Here is a 26,926-nt window from a genome sequence, read left to right as displayed (position 1 = left end):
TAGCAGGACAAAAACAGCAGCATTGGACTGCAGTCAAACACCTGCTGAGGTACTTCAAGAGTTCTACAGATCAAGAACTACACTTCCGAAAATGTGAAGAAAAACTACAGCTTGAGTTATATAGTGATGCTGATTGGGCTGTCGATATAAACGACAGGAGGAGCACAACTGGATATTGTTTCAGCTTTACTAAGAACGGTCCAGCTATATCTTGGAAGAGTAGAAAAAAACCAACTGTGGCATTATCTACCTACGGAGCTGAGTATATGGAACTGGTGGCCACAACTCAAGAAAGTATGTATCTTGTACAACTATTGAAAGGAATGGATAGTAGTGATGGGTCCAGTGACACCGAGGTGTCGATGCGTGCGCCGTGCCTCCACGGCAAACCCCGTGTCGGTGCGCGTAACGCTTTAAGAAAGTCACGTGACCTCTACCGGAACCGTGTCGACACAGCGGTCGCGCCAAACTGTGTTTATAAGGAAGCGCATTGTCAACAGGATGGACGCTCAAAACAAGCATCAAGTTATTGGTGTGTTACTCTGCGTTAAATATCCGCAAGATGGAAGACGTCACTGGTGAACGCAAATCTTCCGCCGTGTGCGACCATTTCGATCTTGTCTGTGAAAACAAGGTATTGTTTTAAGTTGTTCTAGACGCCAGATACAAATCACGAGGGTTCCGTAGTTCCTCCCGGTGTACAGAAGCACTCACGAGGCTGCGTTATGAATGCGTCCCAATCATCGGGTGCACACAGGAGGCCCATCCAGGACCTTATTCACTGCTGACTCCGACACCATCAAATCCTTTATCATTATGTCATTTTTATTTCTGGAAAATGCGCTCAAATTCATTTTTCATTTTTTTCTGCCGACCTGTGACAGCACCTCGACCATGAAGCTGTTGATGCACACTCAGAGGTGCAGCGCTATATGTCAGCAAGGCACGTTGAACGCACGGAAGACCCGCTCTTATACTGGAAGTCCAGGGAGGCAACGTTCCCTCACCTATTTATATTGGCCACACAGGTGTTGTGCACACCGGCCTCCTCAGTGCCTTGTAAGAGCATCTTCTCAAAGGCGGTGGAAATTGCCTCAACAACAAAAAAAAAAGAAATAGACTGAATAACAAAACTCTGGAGAAACAAAATATTTTGAATAAAAATATTTAATTACAATCCATTGTCCATTGTCATTCACAACACTTTTACTTCGGCATTCAGACAGATGTTCACCTAATTTATCAACTGCGTCTCGAATATCAATGATTTTTCTGATGAAATTACGTATGCGTAAAAATAATGTGAATGCAAATACCTAATCAATCGAATTGGATAACATTGGTTTGACGGATCAGTGTGCAATGTCAAATGTTTCCTGCAAGTCCACCAGGTGTCAGTATTCAGCGACACAGTGTCAACACAGGGTCAATACATTGTGTCACTGTGTCGAAACCATACAGGATGCCTCATCTACTGATCACTAATGGATAGCGGTAACCGTCACGTACCAGTCAAGCTATATGAGGACAATCAGGGGGCAATAGCTTTGTCCAAGAACCCAGTGTGTAGGCAGAGAGGGAAACGCGGAGATATTAAATATCATTGTGTACGGTCTGCGCACACAGAAGGGAAAATATCAATAGAATATTGTCCTGCAGCAAACATGGTAGCTGATGGTCTTACCAAAGCAGTGACAGAAGCTAAGCTTGAAAAGTTCAGGGGATATTTGTTTGGAGAGTAATGTGAATATTTGGAGGTTGACAGAATGTTGCCAAGATGTCAAATGTTTTATTTTGACAACGAGGTGGCAACTTATTTTGATATTTGTTTTGTTTATTACCACAGAGAGTTGCAAACATGTCTTTGAGTGGGAGGGTTGAGTGTGTTTGATGGTGTGAGTGGCAAAGTCATGTTGAGGTTGTTCGCACAGCGATGTTGCCTGCGGACGAGTGTAATGCTTTTTATGAGCGGGAGAGAACGCCTTACTTGTTCATGATGAATATAGCAACGGACTGTGTGGTTGTTGTGGGGGTGTGCGAGTGTGTGGGTGATTTTGTTAGCGCAACTAAGTGCGCTTCGGGAGAAAACAATGAAAGGTGGTGGGGGAGAAGACAAACGTTAAGATGCCATTCGGTGAATAACACCTGGAAATAAATGAAATAAATCCCTGGGCCAATGAAAAAATGTGAATGCTCCCCTCAAACGTTCTCGGTTTGGAAGGGGGCTCGCTCCCGCGTTTGCGTGCGCGCGCTCGCGCAGCAGCGGCGACGCTTCGGGAGCGCTTGCTGCTGCGCATGCGCCGTGGCCGCCTCCTTCCACCACACGGCGAAATTTCGAGCTGGGCCGCGGACGTCGCCATTTTGCCGGTAAACGTGACGTTTTCATTCACCCTTTGGTGAATTTTCTAACTAAGGCGAACGAACGGGCACTACTCGTGGACACTCGAGGGAGGACCCCCTCGCAATAGGGCTCATTGAGTCGGCGGCTAGCGTGCTAGCCCGTGGCTCGCTCACACGGCGGCCGTCTTTGGGCTCGCCCGGGACGTGACTCGGGGAAATTCGTCGTCGCCATGGTGACGCGTCGACGTTCGTTCGGTCGTGAAATGTTGACGTCTCCGTGGCAACGTGGGCGCCCCCCAAAACTTGTTGATGTTTGTTTGACTTCAGGCTGCGAGGCTACAAAAGCTCGGCAGGGACGCCGACGATTGGTCGAGACCAAGCACGTGACCGGATAGAGCTTTGCTCTGCCGGGGCCGTGTGGAGGCATTTCAATGAATTGGTTCCAAATCGATTCGCTTTTCATGGCCTTTCTATTCGATGAAAATCTTATTCGAAGGTCCAAAAGGAGGGTTGTTTTTTTAACAACAACAATAATAATAATAATCATTGTTGAGATCGTCAGCGCTTTCGCAATGCATTTCGGAGACTAAAGACGTGAGATGGTCCTTCTTGTTTAGGTCGTACAAGTAGGATGTTTGTTTATTTGCATGAGCACAGAGAGCAGCCGCTGCTCTCATCTTTGTACAAGTAGTCACTCACACACACTGGCTTTGATCGCTGTCAAACCACGTGATGTGGCGTTGTGGCTGGGTTGCCAGATCTGATCAATATTACAGCATTTAACAAAATGAGGATAAAATTAACTACTCAAACTAAAAAATAACTTTCTTAACAATAATAATACATTTCATTTCTAAGCGCCTTTCAAAACTCTCAAGGACACTTTACAGTCACAGGATATTTTCCCTGCGGGTGAGCAGCGGCAGCCACGCGCCACCCATGCGCCACCGTTCACTCAACCCAGAAGTAACTCAAATTGACAGAAAGATACCTAGCTAGATAGCCAGATAGCTAATTGATAGCCAGACAGATAGCTACTAGATAGCAAATAGCTCCTCTTCTTTTCCTTTGGGCTTTTCCCTTCAAGGGGTCGTCACAGCCATTCAGTGTCCTCCATCTTTAGAGGTTTGATCCGCATGTTTGTTTTGACGTTGGATGCTCTTCCTGACACAACCCTCTGTATTTATCCGGGCTTGGGACCGGCACAAGAGCACTTATGTCCCTTTGTGGCTACATTACAAGCAACTCGCTCAGTAAAACACAAAATGGTCATTGGCACAGCAACATTCAAAAAAGCAAAAACCAAACTCACCATTTGATGACAATGCTCTGATTTTACCGTTTAATGGGCATCTCTTTCCCTACATTACATCACGCACAGCATTTCCAAGTCCTTTATCTTCCAGTCACAGTATATGTATCGAAATGATAATCTCTTTCCCCCTATATTGCATCACAAACAGAACTTCAAAGTCCTTTAAGCACACAAAAGCGAAAAACTACTAAATGAACACAACAAAAGTAGCACGCGGAAAGATAATTATGGTGATTGTGATGTTGACAATTACAACCCATAAATATCGTCAAAGGAAGAAAAATGAAACACTTTTGTCCCGCCGCCACTTCAGGATCGGGAAGACCCGACGGGCCCCCACCGGCCATGGCGACCTTCTGGCAGGACGAGGACAAGGACTTGAAGGCGGACAGCGCCAAGGGCCTCGGGAACCGGCCCAGGTTCTCCTTCGCCGAGGTCACCATGCTGCTGCGCCAAGTCCGCAGGAACAGACACATCCTCCTCCGTGAGTGCCACGGGCGGCGTGGTCGGGCGGCAGTCATCTGCCGGAGAGGTCCTAACGAGCCCGCCCGCCATTGTCCTTCAGGGAAGTTCAATCACGGCGTGTCGTCGGAGGCCAAGAGACTAAAGTGGGCCCAGATCACAGATCAGATCAACTGTCTGGGACAGAACCACCGAGAGGTGAGCCGTGCGAGGTCGCCGTGCGAGGTCGCCGTGTGAGGTCGCCGTGTGAGGTCGTTGCGCCAGGTCTTCCGAACTTTTGCGTCCCAGGTGCGGCAAATCATGAGTAAGTGGATGGACCTGAAAAGCGCCGGCAAGCGGCGGCTAGCGTATCTGCGCGCCTTCCCCAACAGCTCGCCGGTCAAGCGCAAGACGAAGGCCTTGGACTTGGTGGAGAAGATGGTCCACAGCATCCTGCTAAAGAGTCACGCAGATGTCCTCAGCGACGACGACGACGAACCGGATGATGACGACCAGGACGACGACGACCAGGACGCGACGGCGGCGGGCGACGAGAAGCCCGCCAACAGCTCGCTCTCGCTTCTGGGGGGGCTTTCGCTGGACTTTTCGCCCCTCTCGTCGCCCGACAAGGAGCTGAGCGGTAAGCCCCGCACCTCGTCACCCGCTCAGGATGCCGCGAGCGCCCCGCCCACACGGGGGTTTTTGTGCCTTTTTGCAGGAGACCCCTTCCACTCGTCGGACGACAACGCGGGTGAGAGCCGTTTCGGGCTGGTTCTGGGGGGTTCAGGGGTCAGCCGCCACTCACCCGCTCGCCCTCGTTGGTGTTTGACAGAAGCTTTGATGGAGCGCGACGACCACTCGGCCCGGGCGTCCTTTGACGCGCCCAAGCTGGTCCACACGTACTCGCGACAATGCCGCGGCACCGCCGGTGGAGAAGGCTCCGCCTCCAAGGAGGGCGATGGCGATTCACCGGCCGCTTCGCTAGCCACTTCGCCCCCGCGCATCACCACCAATGACCCCTGGCGGCCGGCGGTGCCTTCCTGTCCCTCGGCAGCCGTCGCGGACCGGCTGCCGGCCGGACGGGCGGCACCCCCGGGCCTGGCGCAGCTAGCGTGCCACAGCGTGCAGCAGCAGCGCGCTAGCCGGCAGCTGCTGGCGTCGGCGTCGCGCTCGCTGGAGACGCTGGCGCAGTCGCTACAGCTGCTGGTGGAGAGCCAGCAGGAGTTTGTGGGCGAGTCGCTGGCGCTGCAGCGCGAGACGCTGGGGGTGCTCAAGACCTTCTCGGGGGCCGCGCTGGCCATGCTGAGGGACGCCAAGGTGCAGGGGACAGCCCTCAGGCCTGACAAGATGGACGCCAACCCCTCGGCTCGCGCCACATGAGCCCACCCCCCCAAAAAAAACAACTACTCGGCAACGCTTCTGTACACCAATATGAAATATGTATTTGCCCCCCCCAAAAAAAAAGCAAATACAAATAAACACGAGCTTGACACAGGATACTTGTTGAGGTTCTTGAGCAGGGCCAGCTGGATGCATTCCTTGATGGACACGTTAGTGTAGCAAAGCAGCTCGTGCAAGGCCTCCCGGATGTCGCATGACGAGTCCTGAAGGCGCGCGCCGGACATTGAAAAGTCCAATACTGGATGCAGTCAAAGTTTTGGTTGTGACAGAACCTGGCAGACCTACATCTGGTGCTTGATTATTCTGTCGGATATCGTGTCAGTAAATGGGAGGGGGCTTGGACCCAGTTGTGCATGTGAACAAAATACTTCACAATTTATGTGTTGAAAATTTAGAATTGTCAACAAATATACGATCATGGCTCCTGCATAACCCAATTGCTGACCTTACAGGCTCTAAATATTGTCTCTTGAAAAAAAATAAGCGCCACCTGCTGGTAGTTTTGGTTTGACATGATTCGTTAAGTCAGAATCAGAATCCCTTTATTCGTCCCGCAATGGGGAAATTTGCAGTCCACAGTAGCAATTGAAGAGGGATGGGGTTGGGGTGGGAGTGAAAGGATAGAAAACAAGATATTCTAAGCATAACAAAATAAAAATGTCAACTGTATACTGTGCAAAAACCGTTCTATAAACAAGACTACATAGTGCAGAATCAAGAAATGCATTTAGATATATTGCAACAATCCATATTTACAAGTGTCCAGTTTTTTTTTTTTTTCACATGTGATCATTGGGAATTGTGAAGCCTGACAGCAGTCGGTAGGAACGAGCGGCGGTACCTCTCCTTCTTGCAGCGCGGGTGTAATAGTCTCTGGCTAAAGGAGCTACCCAGAGCTGTCAGGACGGGGTGGGAGGGGCTGTCCGTCATAGCTTTTAGTTTAGCTAGCGTCCGTCTGTTGCCCCCCTCCTCTAGAGAGTCCAGCGAGCAGCCCACGACAGAACTGGCCCGCTTGACAAAGCGCTCCAGTCTTTTTCTGTCCCGGGTGGTGATGCTGCCTGACCAGCAGACAATGCCATAGTGGATGGCTGATGCCACCACAGAGTCATAGAAAGTCTTTAGGAGTGACCCCTGAACTCCAAAAGACCTCAGTTTCCTGAGGAGGAAGAGGCGACTCTGTCCCTTTTTGATTAGGGCATCCGTGTTTGTTGTCCAGTCCAGTTTATTGTTGAGAGTAACACCCAGGTACTTGTAGGAGGTCACCCTCTCAATGTCCGAACCCTGGATGTTCAATGGTGCAGGAGAGGATTGTTTCCTGCAGAAGTCCACCACCAGCTCCTTGGTTGATCTGGAGGTGATTCTGCTGGCACCAGTCCACAAAGTCCTTTGTCAGTCCCCTGTACTCCCTATCGTCTCCCTCTGTAATGAGGCCGACAATAGCTGAGTCGTCAGAGAACTTCTGAAGGTGGCAGGTTGGGGTGTTGTAGTTGAAGTCCGAGGTGTAGAGGGTGAACAGGACTGGAGCCAGGACTGTTCCCTGCGGCGCTCCGGTGCTGCAGAGAAGCCTGTCCGACTCACAGTTCTTTACTCTCACGTACTGTGGCCTGTTTGTGAGGTAATCTGTAATCCAGGATGTGAGGTGATGGTCGACTCCGGCATGCCGCAGCTTGTCCCCCAGTAGACTTGGCTGGATGGTGTTGAAGGCACTGGAGAAATCGAAGAATGTGATCCTCACCGTGCTCCCAGCATTCTCCAGGTGCAGCAACGCCGTATGGAGGAGGTAGATGATGGCATCCTCCACACCGATGCTGGGCTGGTAGGCAAACTGTAGCGGGTCCAGCGATGAGCTTGCCAGCGGTCGCAGGTGGGCGAGGACGAGTCTCTCCAGTCCCCATGGAGTTGCGAAAAACCTGGAAAAATTAAATCGACAATTATGCCATTTTAAAGTTATTTCTGAGTGAGCACAGGCTAAAAAATGGGTCCTAAAATCAAAATTGTCTGAGTTTCATAAATATGTTTTTTTCATGTTTGAAATTGGGTTCCCACGGGTCAAAACTTTTGCACACCATGTCCCCACCATGTAGCAAAACGTGTATGCGCGCGTGTGCGCACGCACGTACGGATGTGTATGTCTCGAGTTCCGGTTCAATACTGGCTGGCCATAACTGAGCTGGAGTTGTAAATTGAGTTCCGGCCCACATACTGCATCCGGTTTGCCATAATCGGCCCACATCCGGTTTGCCGGAGTCAAGCCATGCCTCCTTTTCCGCGTCTGGGCTGCATTAGGCCCACATGCGTTATGCCAGTGCCGACACCAGATAGACTGTGACCGGATTCATGCCGGATCCCAGATGCCTTTGCTGACTGGGTGGGTTGTGTGTATGTGGGTGAGAGGAGGTTTGAGAATGAAAGAGCGGCAGTGTTATCGTTGACAGGAAGTGGACATTCGTTTCACTATGTTGGCCTGAACACCCCAAATGTGCCAGTGTGTGGGTCATAGAAATAGATAGGTTTAGAAGTGCCCAAAGGAGGCAATAGCATTGCGCCCCGCGGTCACCAGGTCGTGACGTCACTGATGACGTCACGAGTTGTAGCCGCTGACACAGTTCCGTACCATATGAATAATTTTTGCTCGTTTTTCGTCGATTTTCTTCCGGTATTCGACGAAATTCTAATACTTTGTGGCTAAATATGTTTTAGAAGACAACTACTTCACTCTCACGTCGTCTTTCGGCGCTATGTGAAGTCGGACAAGTCCAAAAACCTCAACTTTCAAGATCAGATATGCTTTGGATTATAATTTTTTTATAATCCAAAACATACAATTGCAATTAAATACACCACTATTGATGTATATTTATTCAGAGTCTAAAAATTTTATGAATAATCAAAATGACAGCTCTTTAAGATTGAAAATTCAAATACATAGTATAATTATCTTTTGAGTGTGATCGTAACCAATCTTCAAACGTGAAAAAAATAACATTCATAAAGAATGATCGGAATTGGACTAAATCAGAAATTGTAGAGGATTAGGTAACACTGTGTATAGTCCAACACTTTTATATTAATAATTATTTTTCAATAATAATGCCAAATTTAAACTGTCCTCATCACTCTCATCATTTAAAATGTCCTTTTTTGGGGGCGTTGTTAAACTAATTTTTCAGTTAATATACAACCACAGAAATTTGAACAAGATATTCCACTACTTTTACAGCAACATTGTGTGTGCAATTGTCACAGCCAGTAAAACAATGAAAGCTGATTAATTAGTCAACCATATGATGACTTGAAATGAAATTTTTTGAAACTTCTAACTTCATTGACCTGCAAAAATTACACTGCGATTCAGTTTTGATCGAAGAAAACTCTTCATCAAGTCATCATTCTGTAGGCGAGTGATATGGTAGGAAGATATTAGTGATGGTTCTGATGAGGTCTATGGTATGGTTCTCAATACCATCTCGGGTTATGATCTCGTGTTCCAAATCGAAAAGGGCGAGATGGCCAACTGCAGCAACAACACGAGTGACAATCTTGAAGAACATGGCACATATAATTCTTTAATGAAGAACAGCTAGAACGTACTTATACACGGTCGAAGATCGAAAACAGGACAAAAATTAGTCGCTAAAACATCGCAAAACCAATTATTTTTTTTTCTTTTTATAGAAATTTCCTTTTCACTCACTTGAAGAACGAAATTCCTTTATTTTTCAGCTTGTAGTTGAAGCATCCGTAAGCGAAACATTGCGGCCCCCAACTGTTGTTCCTTTTTACAGCATCCATACGTTAAATAGACCTAAATACGCTCCAAACTATCCTATTTCTATGCCAAACCAAGCCACGTTACTATGGACGCTACAACTCGTGACGTCACTTCCGGGTTTGCCATCAACCTCGTCTCTACGCCACTTCTATTACCTATCTATTTCTATGATTGCAACCCATACTGGTAGTCGCAACCCGCTCTCGGTCTTAACCTGATTTTCAGTTTCCAAAATGGTATCTAAACTTGGAACAATCTCTCCTCTCGAAGCATTGCGAAGAACCGGAAAATGTTGATCAGGTTTATGCAAAGACATTAACATACGTATATGCAGCTCGAGCCATTTTATCTCCAAATACCTTTGAATGCACGCGTTGTGTCACAGAATGAGGCATATAAGAGCATACAAAACAATTACTTTTCCTATTTTGTTTAGCAATTAGTGTAGCATAACGATACCACGTGTTTGATAACAATGGATTTCAGTCATGTTTTTCTCCTGCAAACGGTTGTTATAATGCGTCCATGACACCTGAATTTTGGGCCTTTTTGTCAGGTGTTTCCATCCAAGAGGCTGTCAGTCTGATATGTGGTTCATGCTGGAAAGGCGATGTCGCGACTGGTGATGTCACAGATGACATGATGCATATAGTTACGGGAAAACCACGAGGATTTTCGCGAAAATCAGGACAGTCTCAAGTCCATGCATCCTGCAGCATCATGAGTTATGATAGCAAGTTGGATATCTGTCATCGTACCTGTTCCAGTTCCTAACCAGTTCCCTCGAGCTATCTTGACGACAGTTCGTTTTGTTTCTTGGGCACACCTATCTTGAACCCATTTTGTGTTGGGCTTAGAATGGACCACAACGGAATCCCAACCAGTGGTCCAAGCCTGCCCCAACTTGATACGAGCGTACCAAAACTCTTGAGGATAATTGCTTCCATTTTGTCGTACTTCGTTCACGAGGATGCTAAGGGGAAATGAGACTATTCCTGCAGCCTCTAGTGCAGGCCCGGCCAACCCGCGGCTCCCGAGCCGCATGCGGCTCTTTGGCTGATTTCATGCGGCTCTTAAGGGGCCGACTCGTAAGGGCGTCCACATGACAAGCGTAAAAAAAGTTTGGCGCTGGCGCTGCCATTCATCCTCTATGTACCGTAATTTCATGACCATAGCGCACGCTGCACATTTTGGAGAAAATTTAAGACTTTTAAGGGCACCTGAGAATCGTGAAGACTTTTAAGTGCACCTGATAGTCGTGAAATTACGGTATCAAGCTGACCATGTGACGTTAACACGCATGTGGGTGTGATGAAAATCAATCATTTATGTCGTAAACCACGGGTGGCCAACCAATCAGAGACTCGACACAAATTGTTTACGACATAAACAATTCATTTGCGTCAAGTTCGCTCTCAAAATGGCAGGGAAAAAATGCACAGCAAAACGAAAATATGAAGACGAACACAGGACGTTTTTAACAGAGTGGGAGAGTTTATATTTTTTTGTTGAGCGTAAGGGCAAGCCATTCTGCCTCATATGTCAGGCGTCATTGGCGCATTTCAAAGCGTCAAATCTTCAGCGCCACTTCAGCTCACTCCACGCGAACATCGACCAAGAATTCCCCAAAGGGACTGAACTTCGCAAGCACAAGTTGGTCACTTTAAAAACTCAGACTGAAAAGCAGATAATTGTTTTTCCGAAAATTTACAAAGCAACCACGAGTGGATGATGGATCTGGCTTTTTTGGTCGACATGCTGTGTCACTTGGACAAACTGAACCTTACCATGCAGGGCAAGTCTATTCCCAGAGTTCCAGACATTTTTCCACTCTGCTAAAAGCCAGCGGGCAAGTCATCAGCGCCGCCCTGAATAAGCACAGAGCCAGATATGCAACACTGGTTGAAAACTTGCATGAAAACTTTGTGACCCGATTCCGTGGTCTACGTTCCTTGTCAACCCGTTTAATGCGGAGACGGACTGTTTGAAAGCCCCGCTGTCACAGATGAAGCTGTGGCTGAGTTAGAAATGATCGATCTTTGTGAGGAAGATCAATTGAAATCTGCTTTAAGGGAAGGGACCATTGAGTTCTGGAAACACGTGCCAATGGAAAAATACCCCAATGTCAAACCGGCTGCGCTTAAAATACTGTCAATGTTTGGGTCAGCATACGTCTGCAAGTCTGTGTTTTCTACCCTGAAACATGTGAAATCAAAGCATCGATCGGTTCTGACTGACACTCATGTAAAAGAATTGCTTCGAGTGACAACAACAGAATGCAAGCCAGATTTAATGAGGATTGTTCAAGACAAAGAATGCCAGAAGTCCCACTAAGCAACATGCAAACTATTGTCAATTATTACATTTTTTGGATTGGATTGGATTGGATTTGCCTTTAATAGTCTCGCAGTCTTTTTGTTTGTGGACTTGGTTTTACTGAGTTTGTGTGTGGAAAGACAGTGTTCTTTGTTGCCTGTGGTTTTAGTACTCTTGTAGTCAATTTCCAATATATTTGCTGATTTTGTATTTAAAAGGTGATACTTATAATAAATCTGTCTGAGCAGAGGTCTGTGTGTGTGAGGGATGGGGCGATGGAGTCTTCATGTGTGCCCATGTTTATCAAAGTCAGCGTTATTGATGAATATGCTCATATGCTGTCGTGCGGTGAGACAGCAAGCAGGTGGAAAGTTGATAAAAGTTCACTCAGCCAGATGCAGGAAGGGTATTGTGAGTATTCTTTATTTGAAGTTGATATCAGTTTTCGGCAGACCCCAGGTAACACTGCTCTCTAGGTTGTCCTTTGTCCCTCTTCTTCCTCCTCGAAGTGACTGGCTCAGGCTGGCTTTAAAGGTGCTTCACCTGAGCTTCCGGCCAATCAGGTCCCAGCGGCAATTGGCCATTCCCAGGTGGTTGCAATCACCTTCTCAGAGTCAATTAGTGGTCGCCCAACTCTACTGTTCTGGATGGGGAGAAATGCACACATTTCTCCCATCCAAAATACAGAAAACACATTTAACATTTCTTTTGGCATCATGACATCATTCACCCCCTCTCCTCAGAGTTCAGACATTCTTGTCCAATAATCAGCAATAACATTTGTTGTCAGGGCAGAGAATGTCATGAAATTACTGTGCAATCGGACCCAGCGTGCAAGGCACTTATAATGACTTTAACAAACAATAAACACAAAAACGCCAATTTGACGGGAGAGAGAGGGGATCCGCTGCGTGTTCACCTGGGGCCCCTTTATTATATACCTTCTTCCCCTTGGTGATATCTTCCGCAAATTTGGAATTCATTTTCACTGCTTCGCGGATGACACCCAGCTCTACCTCTCCAGTAAACCCAACGCCTCTCTTCCACCTGCATCCCTTACACTTTGCCTCTCAGAAATCAAATCCTGGTTTTCTCATAACTTTCTCAAACTAAACAGCGAAAAAACTGAACTTCTCCTTGTCGGTACAAAATCCACCCTTCACAAAGCTAACAGTTTCTCTCTCACCATTGACAATTCTACCGTGTCCCCCGCCCTTCAGGTTAAGAGCCTGGGTGTCATCCTTGATAGCATACTATCTTTTCACTCCCACATAAATAACATAACCCGGTCTGCATATTTTCACCTCCGCAATATCAATCGTCTCCGTCCCTCTCTCACCCCTCACACCACTGCTATCCTCGTCCACAGTCTCGTCACCTCCCGTATCGATTATTGTAATTCACTTCTTTTCGGAGTCAATCAAAAATGTCTCCATAAACTCCAACTAGTCCAAAATTCCTCAGCCCGGATTATCACAAAAACCCCCTCATTTCACCACATCACCCCTGTCCTCCAACAGCTCCACTGGCTCCCTGTTAAACTCCGTATTGAATTCAAGATACTTCTGTTTACATTTAAAGCCATCCATAACCTTGCCCCCCCTATCTGTCTGACCTAATTCAAATCTCCGTTCCTTCTCGGGCCCTCAGATCCTCTTCCTCCCTCCACCTCTACACGCCCTCTGCCTGTCTCACAACGATGGGGTGCAGAGCTTTCAGCCGCTCCGCTCCTAAACTCTGGAACTCACTTCCACCCAACATCCGTAACATTGACTCCCTTCCTACTTTCAAATCTCACCTGAAAACCCACCTGTTTAAACTTGCTTACATGGTCTAATTTATTATGCTGTTTTATCAATTATTGTTTTATGCATGATTTTACTGTTTGTGTGCTGTCTTTGTTGTAAAGTGTCCTTGAGTGTTCAGAAAGGCGCTTGTAAATTAAATGTATTATTATTATTATTATTACCACCATCTTGATGTGGCTCTTTGCAGTAACATAGTAAAAAATGTGGCTCTTAGTCTCTGACTGGTTGGCCACCCCTGCTCTAGTGGAAAGCAGGCTACAGGATGTGCCATGTTTGGACACTTATCTGACATCGTTGGATATAATAGTGGAATTTCGCAGGCTGATGGAATGGGGGGCTCTATGTGTGTCATCTGGATTGCCCCCACGAGTCCGTCCAGCAAGATGATGTGGACCAAACCCATAGCTAGTGAGTAGTTTGGCTCCGTGTGTCTCCCACCTGCTCAGGATCTAGTTGGTGAACGATCTTGCAATGGCTTTGATGCACCCAGGTGGCTCTTTCGGCAAACTTGACAGCAGTTGGCATTGTGATCAGCATGGTGAATGGCCCCTCCCACTTTGGTGCAGACCAGGTCTTCCTCCTGATTGCCTTGATCAGCACCTCGCCTCCGGGGCGCAGCAGCCTCTGTTCCTGTGGAGGGAACAAAGAGGACTGCTGCAGTACACATGTGGAATGTACTACTCTTTTGTTGTAAACATTTCACACAACAATTTTGCCAACAAAGCACTTGGATCTGACTCATTATTTTGCCAGGGTACACCTTCCCATAATGGGAGGATAAAAGGTCTGCCATGCAAGATCTCAAAAGGCGTTAAGCCGTTATTAGAAGGCGTTATTCTCATATATAATATAACCAAAAACAGACATTCAGGCCATGTTCTGGAATAATATGTTTGCATAATGCTTTCGGAACGGATAATGCATCGGATTTCTTTGAAGGCTAATATTGGCTGTCTGTAAAAATCGTCACCGTCTTTCAAATCAGGTCGTAGAAATGTCATCATCTTTTTTTTCTTTTTTTCTAGAAGTTCAACTTATTTTTGGCAAAACTGTAACATAGTCAAAGAAGCTTTGTTACCCGTACTTTCTAGATGTTGGAACAAAGCGATTGATACAGTCTTGTTTTCGTCTTCAATCGTTGAGACAAGATGTCATCAATGTACAAAAGAATTTGAGAAGTCACAGGATTTTTTTAAGTCAGCAATACATGAAGACATTTCTTGTGAAAAAAAATGGTGTAACGACTGAGTCCCCCCAGTAGGGGATGTGTGTGCTCCAGTCTGTTCTTTTCCTGAAAACACATCTGGTCTTCTATAAGCAGCAAGAAGGGGTGAGAGGAAGGGTGGGGGACAGAGAGGGCAGCCGTTAGAGGAAGTGGTGGAGGACCCCGCGCACAGATCCCCCCCCCCGACCTCTGACCCCCAAGGTCAAATTCCCCAACCCACAGCTCGCCCCCCTCCTGCAGTGGTTAATTCTATGTCTGTCCGAGTAATGGCGATTTTAAGACCATGTGCTGCTTTGTCCTTTTAAGGGAGGAGTTTGGATTGGATTGGATTGGATTGGATTGGATTGGATTGGATATGCCTTTATTAGTCTCACAGTGGAGAAATTTACATTTCACAGCAGCAAAGTGATGAAAGGAATGAAAGTAGAAAAACAAAATACATGAGCTGCTGGAAAGGCAGCCACTCTCGCGGCGCTGTCTTTAAGTCAAAAGAACAAAAAAAACTAAATAACAAAAAATATGACAGCATAGAGACAATATGACAAAACAAAGACACAGAGAGACATTCATTCTTCAGGACTTGCTGTACCCTCTTTGTGATGACATGAAGCAGTTCTAGATGAAAGAGGAGAGGATCAAAGCGTCTTTCCACCATTGGATCAGGGACATCATTGTGGAATGTGCACGTCGACTACAAGCTAAATGTTGAAAGCAAATACGCAGCTGTAGCATCCATTGACGAAAAGAGATTGTCTCACATCACCTGTTCCACATAAATCTGCTTCAATTCCAAGCCGCAACAGTTCCACATACGCATCGGCGCTCTGCGACGTTTCTTTATCAGGGGCCATCTTTGAAGACATAGCTTTTTTCATTTTTTTCAGTTTGCTTAAATTGCTTTAATTGGTTAACATATACGGAATCTTCTTCAGCAGATTCCCCTGAATCTGTATCTGACAACCTAGAGACACCTGTATCTGGGGTGTCTGAAAACACCTTCAAAGCGTCCTCTGAAAATGTTTTCATCTTCCCCACTTTTTTATGAATTTCGCATCCTGGTGGATTGGGGTTTTCTTAGAAAAAGATTGCACCCATCAATTCAATTCACCACAGTTCACTAACAATTTCTTCTGTTAGCTCAAACACAAAGAGTCCCGCTGTGTCACAACGTCTCCAACCCCGAGACGCGCTCACATACACACACGCGCACACACTCTCACTAACGGCTCAAATGGCTCCTCGCCTCCACCCCCCTTTGTTCAACATCTTTCCCTCACACAAAGAAACTTTTGCAGTTCACCATTCCAGCACAGATCAACCAAAATGAATGTATTAATATCACAGAGAATCCACGATCAATTGCAGCTGCATTTAAACACATATTCCCCTGGATCAAAATTAAAAAATCTTTCAATTTTCCAATTTCTTCTCCAGTCCTTGCGCACAGTGAATTCCAGGAGTCCACCTCTTGTGAATATTATTATTAGAATTCTTCTGGACTTACATGACTTCCGCCGGGGCGCAGCATCAGACGTAGCGATCCGTAGAGGCGTCGCTAGTCACGCGTAAAGTACGTCTTACGCATCAGTTCAGACTACGATGATCCAACCTGATCAATTGTAGTCTGATTACAAACCGTCGATACGTGGATTAATTGTGAATAGAATACCTTCTGGCCATCAAGGATCCCACAATACATTCAAACAAATTGGCTGCGTGATGGCGCGTCACCCACCTTGAAAAAACCCGTCGAACTCAGCCGTGTAGTCAGACCAGGATGAAGAGGAGATCCACCACGCCGAATGGCAACCAGTCGGCTCTCGATTTCAGTCAACAAGCAGGCATCACCAAGAAGGAACGACCCCCTCGTCTCTTGCGGGCACCCACAAACAGACGCCACCAAAAACCCGGGAGCCAAAAACCCAACATCTCCGGAACCGACTTTTTGGCTCGGGTGACCGGCACCAATTTATGTTGGAATCTAATTCCTGTTTCTCTTCTGGTTCGGAGTTCAACGGAGTTTTATGATGAAATACCAGCGGGGACAATAGATGGTGAACAGAAAAGACTACTTTATTCTAGTCGAACAAAAGAAAGAACATGTCTCGTCGGAGCGGGAAGCCAAGGCAGCAAAGCCCGCCTCCTCAAACTAGTTTAAACACACAGCAGTTGATGACATTGTCTCGACTGAGCCTATCAGCTACGGACAAGTGTTGGGAGAACATTAGACTGAAAGTTGATACTTGTTACACTCTGCATACGCAACTAGTTAACTAATAAGCTACATATATCCATATAGACTAAACTAAACATGCAAATAACATAGTATGTACTAAACATGATGTTTACGGATGTGTATATAAACACTCTATCAAGGGATATATATAAATAGGGCCTAAACTACCAGTGACACTTTAGTTTGCTGACAAAGTTTCTTGGATAAGAAGCGAAACGTCCGACACCTTCAAAGAAGTACAGATGACGGCTGAAGAAACCTTTTCATCGGTTCCGTCACCTATTTATATTGGCCACACAGGTGTTGTGCACACCGGCCTCTTCAGTGCCTTGTAAGAGCATCTTCTCAAAGGCGGTGGAAATTGCCTCAAAAAAAAAAAAAAAAAAAGAAATAGACTGAATAACAAAACTCTGGAGAAACAAAATGTTTTGAATAAAAATATTTAATTACAATGAGTCCATTGTCATTCACAACACTTTTACTTCGGCATTCAGACAGATGTTCACCTAATTTATCAACTGCGTCACGAATATCAATGATTTTTCTGATGAAATTACGTATGCGTAAAAATAATGTGAATGCAAATACCTAATCAATCGAATTGGATAACATTGGTTTGACGGATCAGTGTGCGATGTCAAAGGTTTCCTGCAAGTCCACCAGGTGTCAGTATTCAGCAACACAGTGTCAACACAGGGTCAATACATTGTGTCACTGTGTCGAAACCATACGGGATGCCTCATCTACTGATCACTAATGGATAGCGGTAACCGTCACGTACCAGTCAAGCTATATGAGGACAATCAGGGGGCAATAGCTTTGTCCAAGAACCCAGTGTGTAGGCAGAGAGGGAAACGCGGAGATATTAAATATCATTGTGTACGGTCTGCGCACACAGAAGGGAAAATAGCAATAGAATATTGTCCTGCAGCAGCTATGGAGGCTCATGTTCTAACCAAAGCAGTGACAGAAGCTAAGCTTGAAAAGTTCAGGGGATATTTGTTTGGAGAGTAATGTGAATATTTGGAGGTTGACAGAATGTTGCCAAGATGTAAAATGTTTTATTTTGACAACGAGGTGGCAACTTATTTTGATATTTGTTTTGTTTATTACCACAGAGAGTTGCAAACATGTCTTTGAGTGGGAGGGTTGAGTGTGTTTGATGGTGTGAGTGGCAAAGTCATGTTGAGGTTGTTTGCACGGCGATGTTGCCTGCGGACGAGTGTAATGCTTTTTATGAGCGGGAGAGAACGCCTTACTTGTTCATGATGAATATAGCAACGGACTGTGTGGTTGTTGTGGGGGTGTGCGAGTGTGTGGGTGATTTTGTTAGCGCAACTAAGTGCGCCTCGGGAGAAAACAATGAAAGTCTCGAGGTGGTGGGGGAGAAGACAAACGTTAAGATGCCATTCGGTGACGGCGATGACATTCAGGTCGACCGCGGTGACTGAAGTTTGGTCGAAAGTCCGGAATCTTCTCCTTCTTTTCCTTTCAGCTTTTCCCTTCAGGGGTCGCCTCAGCGAATCAATGTCCTCCTTCTAACCCGGTTTTGCGCATCCTCTTCTCTCACACCCACTACCTTCATGTCCTCTTTGACAACCTGGAATTAAATGAAATAAATCCCTGCGCCAATGAAAAAAAATGTGAATGACCGAAGTACCCCGTCTCGGCGAACTTTTGGCTTGCTGGCGGGACCGGAAGCGGAGCACGGAGGGTCGTTTGCTCCCCTCAAACGTTCTGGGTTTCGAAGGGGGCTCGCTCCCGCGTTTGCGTGCGCGCGCTCGCGCAGCAGCGGCGACGCTTCGGGAGCGCTTGCTGCTGCGCATGCGCCGTGGCCGCCTCCTTCCACCACACGGCGAAATTTCGAGCTGGGCCGCGGACGTCGCCATTTTGCCGGTAAACGTGACGTTTTCATTCACCCTTTGGTGAATTTTCTAACTAAGGCGAACGAACGGGCACTACTCGTGGACACTCGAGGGAGGACCCCCTCGCAATAGGGCTCATTGAGTCGGCGGCTAGCGTGCTAGCCCGTGGCTCGCTCACACGGCGGCCGTCTTTGGGCTCGCCCGGGACGTGACTCGGGGAAATTCGTCGTCGCCATGGTGACGCGTCGACGTTCGTTCGGTCGTGAAATGTTGACGTCTCCGTGGCAACGTGGGCGCCCCCCAAAACTTGTTGATGTTTGTTTGACTTCAGGCTGCGAGGCTACAAAAGCTCGGCAGGGACGCCGACGATTGGTCGAGACCAAGCACGTGACCGGATAGAGCTTTGCTCTGCCGGGGCCGTGTGGAGGCATTTCAATGAATTGGTTCCAAATCGATTCGCTTTTCATGGCCTTTCTATTCGATGAAAATCTTATTCGAAGGTCCAAAAGGAGGGTTGTTTTTTTAACAACAATAATAATAATCATTGTTGAGATTGTCAGCGCTTTCGCAATGCATTTCGGAGAATAAAGACGTGAGATGGTCCTTCTTGTTTAGGTCGTACAAGTAGGATGTTTGTTTATTTATTTGCATGAGCACAGAGAGCAGCCGCTGCTCTCATCTTTGTACAAGTAGTCACTCACACACACTGGCTTTGATCGCTGTCAAACCACGTGATGTGGCGTTGTGGCTGGGTTGCCAGATCTGATCAATATTACAGCATTTCACAAAATGAGGATACAATAAACTAACTACTCAAACTAAAAAATAACTTTATTAACAATAATAATACATTTCATTTCTAAGCGCCTTTCAAAACTCTCAAGGACACTTTACAGTCACAGGATATTTTCCCTGCGGGTGAGCAGCGGCAGCCACACGCCACCGTTCACTCAACCCGGAAGTAACTCAAATTGACAGAAAGATACCTAGCTAGATAGCCAGACAGCTAATTGATAGCCAGACAGCGAGATAGCTAATTGATAGCCAGACAGATAGCTACTAGATATCAAATAGCTGGCAAATGATAATAATAAGAAGAAGAATCCATTTGATTTCTAAGAGCCTTCCAAAACTCTCAAGGTGACTTGACAGTCACAGGACAAGTTTTTCTACTGCAATCAAATTTTAAAGCTTGAATGTTATTTTGGAGTCCTCCCAAATTGGTGCTGGAAACGGCCTTTTCCCTGATGCTGCCCTCGTTGCGTTTTGACTTTGGAAGCACTTTTGTCCCGCCGCCACTTCAGGATCGGGAAGACCCGACGGGCCCCCACCGGCCATGGCGACCTTCTGGCAGGACGAGGACGAGGACTTGAAGGCGGACAGCGCCAAGGGCCTCGGGAACCGGCCCAGGTTCTCCTTCGCCGAGATCACCATGCTGCTGCGCCAAGTCCGCAGGAACAGACACATCCTCCTCCGTGAGTACCATGGGCGGCAGTCATATGCCAGAGGGGTCCTAATGAGCCCGCCCGCCATTGTCCTTCAGGGAAGTTCAATCACGGCGTGTCGTCGGAGGCCAAGAAACTAAAGTGGGCCCAGATCACAGATCAGATCAACCGTCTGGGACAGAACCACCGAGAGGTGAGCCGTGCGAGGCCGCCGTGCGAGGCCGCCGTGCGAGGCCGCCGTGCGAGGCCGCCGTGCGAGGCCGCCGTGCGAGGTCTTCCAAACTTTTGCGTCTCAGGTGCGGCAAATCATGAAGAAGTGGGCTGACCTGAAATGCGACGGCAAGCGGCGGCTGGCGCAACTGCGCGCCACCCCCGACAGCGCGGCAGGCAGGCGCAAGAACAAGTCTTTGGACTCAGTGGAGAAGATGGTCCACGGCATCCTGTTGAGTCGTGGAGACGTCCTCAGCGACGACGACGACGACGACCAGGACGCGACGGCGGCGGGCGACGAGAAGCCCGCCAACAGCTCGCTCTCGCTTCTGGGGGGGATTTCGCTGGACTTTTCGCCCCTCTCGTCGCCCGACAAGGAGCTGAGCGGTAAGCCCCGCACCTCGTCACCCGCTCAGGATGCCGCGAGCGCCCCGCCCACACGGGGGTTTTTGTGCCTTTTTGCAGGAGACCCCTTCCACTCGTCGGACGACGACGCGGGTGAGAGCCGTTTCGGGCTGGTTCTGGGAGGGTCAGGGGTCAGCCGCCACTCACCCGCTCGCCCTCGTTGGTGTTTGACAGAAGCTTTGATGGAGCGCGACGACCACTCGGCCCGGGCGTCCTTTGCCGTGCCCAAGCTGGTCCACACGTACTCGCGACAATGCCGCGGCACCGCTGGTGGAGAAGGCTCCGCCTCCAAGGAGGGCGATGGCGATTCACCGGCCGCTTCGCTAGCCACTTCGCCCCCGCGCATCACCACCAATGACCTCTGGCGGCCGGCGGTGCCTTCCTGTCCCTCGGCAGCCGTCGCGGACCGGCTGCCGGCCGGACGGGCGGCACCCCCGGGCCTGGCGCAGCTAGCGTGCCACAGCGTGCAGCAGCAGCGCGCTAGCCGGCAGCTGCTGGCGTCGGCGTCGCGCTCGCTGGAGACGCTGGCGCAGTCGCTGCAGCTGCTGGTGGAGAGCCAGCAGGAGTTTGTGGGCGAGTCGCTGGCGCTGCAGCGCGAGACGCTGGGGGTGCTCAAGACCTTCTCGGGGGCCGCGCTGGCCGTGCTGAGGGACGCCAAGGCGCAGGGGACAGCCCTCAGGCCTGACAAGATGGACGCCAACCCCTCGGCTCGCGCCACATGAGCCCACCCCCCCCAAAAAAAACAACTACTCGGCAACGCTTCTGTACACCAATATGAAATATGTATTTGCCCCTCCCCCCCCAAAAAAAAACAAATACAAATAAACATGATCTTGAGCGTTAGCATTAGCGCCTGGCGGGCTTGGGCATGATGAAGACTTTGACGGGGTCGCTGAAGGCGATGGTTCCCTCCACGGCGCCCTCGGCTGGTGGGAGGCCGTCCAGGCTGTCGCTCCACGCCGCCGCCGGCTTGGGGTCGCAGGAGGAGCTGTATGCCAGCAGGAGGCGCACCTCCACCTGACAAGGCTCTGAGACAGAGGAGGGGGAGGGTCACACCATTTCATAACAACAATACATTTGATTTATAAGTTTATAAGTGCCTTTCAAAACGCTCAAGGTCACTTTACAGTCACTGGATTAGTTTTTCTATGGGTGAGCCAGCGTTCATCCCGGAAGTACAGTAATACCTCGGTTTACGAACCCCTTGACTTACGAACTTTTCGGTTTACGAACGTTACATTTATGAACATTTAACCTTGGCATACGAACTATTTTTTGGGATACACACGGACCGCCACAATGAGTCATGTGTCGTTTGCGAACGAGCCCATTTTAACAAGGAAGTGGCAGCAGACTTGTTTTTGTCCCCTACTCCCCGCCCCAGTCTTCAGTTAAAGCCACGTGATAGGTCAAGAACGCAGCAGTGAGGGGGGGTGTTACAGAAACAGAGCTGCAAATTATTAACTAGATAGACAGAGAGAGAGTGAGGCCGTTCTCCAAACAACAAAATGTCAGCCGACTTGTTTTTGTCCTCTATTCCATGCCCCCAGTCTTCGGTTAAAGCATTTTCCGCATTAGTTTTTTTGCTGCCGGCTGGCGTCTCACCCGTCCAGGCGCCGTGCGACAAGTAGACCTGCGTGATGAGCCTGTGCCGCTGCGGTCCCGGCTTGCGGAAGTCTCCCGGCTTGGGGTGGATCACGTGACTCTGCCCGTCGGGATAGGCAACCTGGTGGGGGTGGTGGAAAACCGTGTTGGGCCTCCCGCATTGGGCCACAAATCGGGAATGTCGGAAATGAAGAGAGGCCTTTTGGAGTTCTTACCTCCACCTTGACGGAGTTGTGGGGGTCGCGGACGTGCTCCAGGGTGGCGTCCACGTCCAGCGCCACCACCAGGCCCGACGTGAACTTGAGCGGGTTGTCCGACTCCCCCGTGGGCTCGATGATGGTGGCCGTGGCTCGGTGGATCTGCGGGCGAACGCGGGCCGTCAGCGGCCTTCCACTTCCTCCCCCAAATTGTCTGTGCCGAGCTCAAGTAACGCTAATCGCCGGCGTTGGTTTGAAAAGAGGCCGATGGCCGACGGCGAGGCTGGCGAACGGCGGCACCTGAGGCGGAAGGACCAGCTGCAGCGGGGCGCCGCGCCTCAGCGACGTCTCCACCATTTGAAGCATCTCGGACGGCTGGCGGGACGCCGACCGCGCCGCCGCCTCCGCTAGCTGGCCGGCGAAGGCATCCTGGAGGAGCGGGAGCTCGGCCGCAAACAGCCTGAGGGGGCGGGGTGGGGAATCACGCTTTGGCGCCCTGAGCGACGGTGGACGGCGTAGCGCCAGACGCACCTGTGGAAGCGATCCAGCTCCTGCAGGAACTTTTCGCAGGCGCCGACGACAACATCCTGCCTGCGCACCACAAAGACAAAGAGCGGCGCTCAACCGGCACGGCAGTGGGAAAAAAATGGCCACACCCCACAGAAAACCCAAAAAGTTGCAAAAACCCACCCGTGTGCGGTGCGCGCGCTGAGAAGGAGCTGCAGCGCTTTGGCCTGCAGCCGCACGTGATGGATGACGGCCACCTGGACGCTCTCCAGGCCGCCGTACAGGAACTCCAGCTTGTAGGTCTCCTCCACCACCTGCAACACAGTCCGCCGGCGGACTTGAGCGAGGCGGGCGTGGGGAAAGGTGGCGTGGAAACGCTGCCAACCTGCCGGGCGGCCGCCAACGCCGTGCCTCTGCGCTCAGGGCACAGCGGCACGGGTGTCTTCCAGCGCTTCTCGTGCAGAGCCTGAAGGAAGCGCAAATGAGGTTTTTTATTTTCCCCAGACCGACCCAAGCCGAGGAGTGGGGGGCACCTTGAGGAGGAGAAGCTGGCAGCGCAGGTACGTGGCGCAGAAGTCGGCGGCGCCGGCGAGTTCCGTCTGCAGCTGGCCCAGTCTCTCCAAGTCGCTGGCAAACGCACCCACACAATGGCCACGTCAGACCACCCGAAGCTACTTTGGACGGACAAAATAAAATCCCCATGTGGGTTTGGCGTGTCGGTACCGGATGGTGAAGACGAGCAGGTCCTGAGCTCCAGGCGCTTGCAGGTTCTGGATGGTGCTGACGCGGTCCAGACCTTGCTGCAGGAAGAGCCGGGCCGACTCCACGCCTTGACTGTCAGACGAGTCCAAAGTGTGGACCTGCTTCCTGCCCGCCAGCTGAAACGGGGAAAAAAGGATTGTCTTTCCGTACGAACCCGTCCAACGGTCAAGCGTGCGTGCGTGCGGTTCTGACCGGCAGAGGCGGGACCAGGTGCGACAGGCTGTCCCTCAGGTAGGCGTAGTGTCGGAAGGTGTGGTCCGAGAACAGCGCCGGCATGGTGGGACACGACTTGGCCGCGTTGAACACCAAGACCAGAACGGCGATGTCTGCCGTCGCCGTCAAGAACAACGCCGCCGGCAGCAAACCAAACGTCGCCAAACAAACAAACGCTGCCGGCACCGATGACCAGATGAAGGAGGATACAGGCCGGGTCGTCCATGTCGGGTTCTGGCGTGTCAAAGTACGGGTGCGTGCTAAGAAGCTCTGGGACCAGCGGCAACACCAGCATCGGGTGGCGAGAACCCAAAAACTTGAGACACCTGCCGAGAGAAACCAAGAAAGGAAGAAAAAAAAAATCAACTTTGAACCTTTTGCCGCCTTCATCCAAACCGGCCCACATCCGCCGCTAACAGATGTGGGCTAGCGGACACCATCGAGGGCGCGGGGGGGTGAGCCAGTGAAGTGGCGTGCGAGGTGCGCGAGGGTCTCACTTCCACACCGAGTTGCGGTCGGCGGGATACTTGTTGAGGTTCCTGAGCAGCTCCAGCAGGGCCAGCTGGATGCATTCCTTGGTGGACACGTTGGTGTAGCAAAGCAGCTCGTGCAAGGCCTCCCGGATGTCACGAGACGAGTCCTGAAGGCGCGCGCAGGCGCGTGGGTGAAGGCGCAAAGCGTCTCGGCGGCGCCGGACATTGGCCGTACCTCCAGCACGGCCAGCACCGTGTCCAGCTGGTCCTCCCTGAGCGTGATGTGCGTGGAGATCTGTCGCAGCACGTGGATGGAGCGCAGCCGCACCTCCTCGATCTCGTCGTTGAACATGTCCACCAGGAAGTCCAAGCACTTTTCGGCAAAGCCGGCCGACGAGCAGGCCAGCTGGCAGAGGGCCTCCACCGCCGCGATGCGCACTTCTGGGCCAGCCGACGCAGGCAATAATAATAATAATAATAATAATAATACAGTAAAGTCTCGTTATATCGATATCGGATATATCGACATTTTTTCCGACTCCCTTGAATATCGATATAACGAGACTTTACTGTAATAATTTTAAATACATTTATAAGCGCCTTTCAAAACACTCAAGGCCACTTTACAGTAACAGGATCAGTGTTTCTGTGGGTGAGCAGCAGCCACACGCACCAGCGTTCGGTCAACCCGGAAGTAACTCCAATAGATAGAAAGCTAGCTAGGTAAGAGTTAGCTAATAATCACTCAACCCGGAAGAGTCCCGCGGGGTGTCGGCCGACCTCCCCCAAACCCCCCCGCGACACCTACCGAACATCTCGTCCTCCAGGCCGTGGACGAAGGCTCCGCAGGCCCCCGAGGCGATCAGGTTGACCGTGTTGGTGTCCACCTTCTCCTTGGGGGCGTCGTCGGCCCACTTGCGGCCGGAAGAGAACTCGCCGGAAGCAAAGAGCTCCTTGGCGCGCTCGTGGGCCGTGCGCTTCCGCTAGCAATGCGCCGCGGAGGAAGGAAGGAGGTCAAAGAGCCGCTTGGGCGGGGCCGGCGCTCGACCAGCTCTCAAGTACAAGCGTCCGCTCACCCGCAGGTCGGACATCAGCTTCTTGTCCAGCGTCTGCTCCAGGAAGTGAGGACTGACCTGCAACATGGACCCCTGCCGAGCAACACCAAAAACTCAGGAGGGGGAGGGGCTTTTGGCCTTTTTCACGGCCAATCAATGTGAAACGGCGTCCACCCGCGCCGCAAACGGGCCTCACCAGCGTCTTAGCGGCCTGCACGCGCACCATCCATGAGCCGTCGCTGACCATGTGGCTGATCTTGCCGAAGGCGTCGTCCACCAGGCGGATCTCCTCATTGGACGAGGGGATGGGCACGATGCTGACCAGAAGGGGGCGGGGCAATGGATTGGTGAGCATCCAAAAGGGACGCCGCCTCGGGACGGATACGTCCCACCCCACCCACTGACCTTTCGGGATACAAGACGCTCAGCACCCAAACCATTTGGATGGCAGCGGAGCGGACCTGCTCGTAGTCGTCCGCCAGCAGTCGGCACGCCTGCGCAGGTGCGCACCAACGTCATCACTCGGAAAACATCCGTTGGGAGACGTGCTTTGGATTTCTGGGGAGGCGGGGGGACGACAGGCTCACCTGCTCGTAAATGGCCTGCTGGATCTTTGTTCCCCGCTCGTGCAGCTGCAGCTGAAAGACACGCATGGGCGCAAATCACAGGGATGGGAATGACTAATGAAAAAAAAAGGCGGGGGGTACACGCATATATACTGTTTTATATATATATATATATATATATATATATATATATATATACAGTGAGACCTCAACTTACAAACACCTTGTCTTACAAACTTTTCGTCTTACAAACGTCAAATTTATGAAAATTAAACCTTATAATAACCACTATTTTCATAATACACACCCACCACGGCTGGCGGAGTGATCTTCGGCGGAAGCACATGACCGAACAGCACCAGAGGTTAAGTTACCAACAGTCCTTAAGGAAGGTGACTCTCCTTCCATAAGCCATCAACGACCATCAAAAAGGTAAATAAAACTTTATTTTACAGCACAGTTCATTTCTTTAATTACAGTCCTCATGTAATGCGCCTCTCTTTCCAAACAGCAATTCCCTTTGACCGCCATTCCATCAAGCCATAAATGACCATCACAAATGTAAATAAAGTCACTTTATGATACAATGCAGTGTATTTCTTTCATTACAATACAATATGACATTTAGTATACATAGAATAAATTATGTTGTGTGGAGTTTTAAGGCTTATTTAAACCCGGGAACGGATTATTCCCATTTTAATGGTTTCCTATGGGAATATTTTTTTGAGATACACAATAAGTATCTTTTGTGTCAATATAAACATAG

The 26,926-nt window shown here is 49.5% G+C and overlaps 3 protein-coding genes across 4 annotated transcripts in view; 2 read left to right on the top strand and 1 right to left on the bottom strand.

Moving 5' to 3' along the window:
- Positions 1–2,250: 2,250 nt before the first annotated feature.
- On the top strand, positions 2,251–5,593 carry LOC148887948 (uncharacterized). The gene is made up of 6 exons (XM_089014234.1): positions 2,251–2,367; positions 3,969–4,139; positions 4,221–4,315; positions 4,406–4,736; positions 4,815–4,847; positions 4,929–5,593. The coding sequence occupies exons 2-6, from the start codon at positions 4,001–4,003 to the stop codon at positions 5,474–5,476; spliced, it is 1,146 nt and encodes a 381-aa protein (XP_088870360.1). The 5' UTR covers positions 2,251–2,367; positions 3,969–4,000; the 3' UTR covers positions 5,477–5,593.
- A 13,041-nt stretch (positions 5,594–18,634) lies between these two features.
- Positions 18,635–21,623, top strand: LOC148887947 (uncharacterized). The gene is made up of 6 exons (XM_089014465.1): positions 18,635–18,750; positions 20,024–20,194; positions 20,263–20,357; positions 20,461–20,761; positions 20,840–20,872; positions 20,954–21,623. The coding sequence occupies exons 2-6, from the start codon at positions 20,056–20,058 to the stop codon at positions 21,499–21,501; spliced, it is 1,116 nt and encodes a 371-aa protein (XP_088870591.1). The 5' UTR covers positions 18,635–18,750; positions 20,024–20,055; the 3' UTR covers positions 21,502–21,623.
- ints4 (integrator complex subunit 4) overlaps positions 21,611–26,926 on the bottom strand; it is a 27,670-nt gene continuing 22,354 nt past the window's right edge. For both annotated transcript variants that reach the window (XM_089014464.1, XM_089014463.1), the window contains 18 exons: positions 26,179–26,229; positions 25,997–26,085; positions 25,788–25,908; positions 25,613–25,684; positions 25,345–25,519; positions 24,772–24,977; positions 24,561–24,703; positions 24,274–24,389; positions 24,043–24,176; positions 23,812–23,966; positions 23,622–23,715; positions 23,474–23,554; positions 23,272–23,402; positions 23,113–23,172; positions 22,882–23,041; positions 22,600–22,743; positions 22,385–22,505; positions 21,611–21,807 (listed from right to left, as the gene is read on the bottom strand). In XM_089014464.1, coding sequence (XP_088870590.1) covers positions 21,626–21,807; positions 22,385–22,505; positions 22,600–22,743; positions 22,882–23,041; positions 23,113–23,172; positions 23,272–23,402; positions 23,474–23,554; positions 23,622–23,715; positions 23,812–23,966; positions 24,043–24,176; positions 24,274–24,389; positions 24,561–24,703; positions 24,772–24,977; positions 25,345–25,519; positions 25,613–25,684; positions 25,788–25,908; positions 25,997–26,085; positions 26,179–26,229 — 2,235 coding nt within the window. In that variant the 3' untranslated portion in view covers positions 21,611–21,625. The remainder of the gene's footprint in view (positions 21,808–22,384; positions 22,506–22,599; positions 22,744–22,881; positions 23,042–23,112; positions 23,173–23,271; positions 23,403–23,473; positions 23,555–23,621; positions 23,716–23,811; positions 23,967–24,042; positions 24,177–24,273; positions 24,390–24,560; positions 24,704–24,771; positions 24,978–25,344; positions 25,520–25,612; positions 25,685–25,787; positions 25,909–25,996; positions 26,086–26,178; positions 26,230–26,926) is intronic.

This window comes from Hippocampus bargibanti, linkage group LG14 (genome assembly GCF_051943395.1).
Source record: "Hippocampus bargibanti isolate YZ-2025 linkage group LG14, ASM5194339v1, whole genome shotgun sequence".
NCBI classification, from domain to species: domain Eukaryota; kingdom Metazoa; phylum Chordata; class Actinopteri; order Syngnathiformes; family Syngnathidae; genus Hippocampus; species Hippocampus bargibanti.
Note: the sequence above shows the minus strand (reverse complement) of the source record. Positions and strands in the feature narration are given on the sequence as shown.

Coding starts and splice junctions, on each gene's coding strand:
- LOC148887948 (XM_089014234.1), top strand. CDS start 4,001: ATGGCGACCTTCTGGCAGGACGAGGACAAGGACTTGAAGGCGGACAGC. Junction 4,316..4,405: donor TGGGACAGAACCACCGAGAG/GTGAGCCGTGCG, acceptor TTTGCGTCCCAG/GTGCGGCAAATCATGAGTAA. Junction 4,737..4,814: donor GCCCGACAAGGAGCTGAGCG/GTAAGCCCCGCA, acceptor GCCTTTTTGCAG/GAGACCCCTTCCACTCGTCG.
- LOC148887947 (XM_089014465.1), top strand. CDS start 20,056: ATGGCGACCTTCTGGCAGGACGAGGACGAGGACTTGAAGGCGGACAGC. Junction 20,358..20,460: donor TGGGACAGAACCACCGAGAG/GTGAGCCGTGCG, acceptor TTTGCGTCTCAG/GTGCGGCAAATCATGAAGAA. Junction 20,762..20,839: donor GCCCGACAAGGAGCTGAGCG/GTAAGCCCCGCA, acceptor GCCTTTTTGCAG/GAGACCCCTTCCACTCGTCG.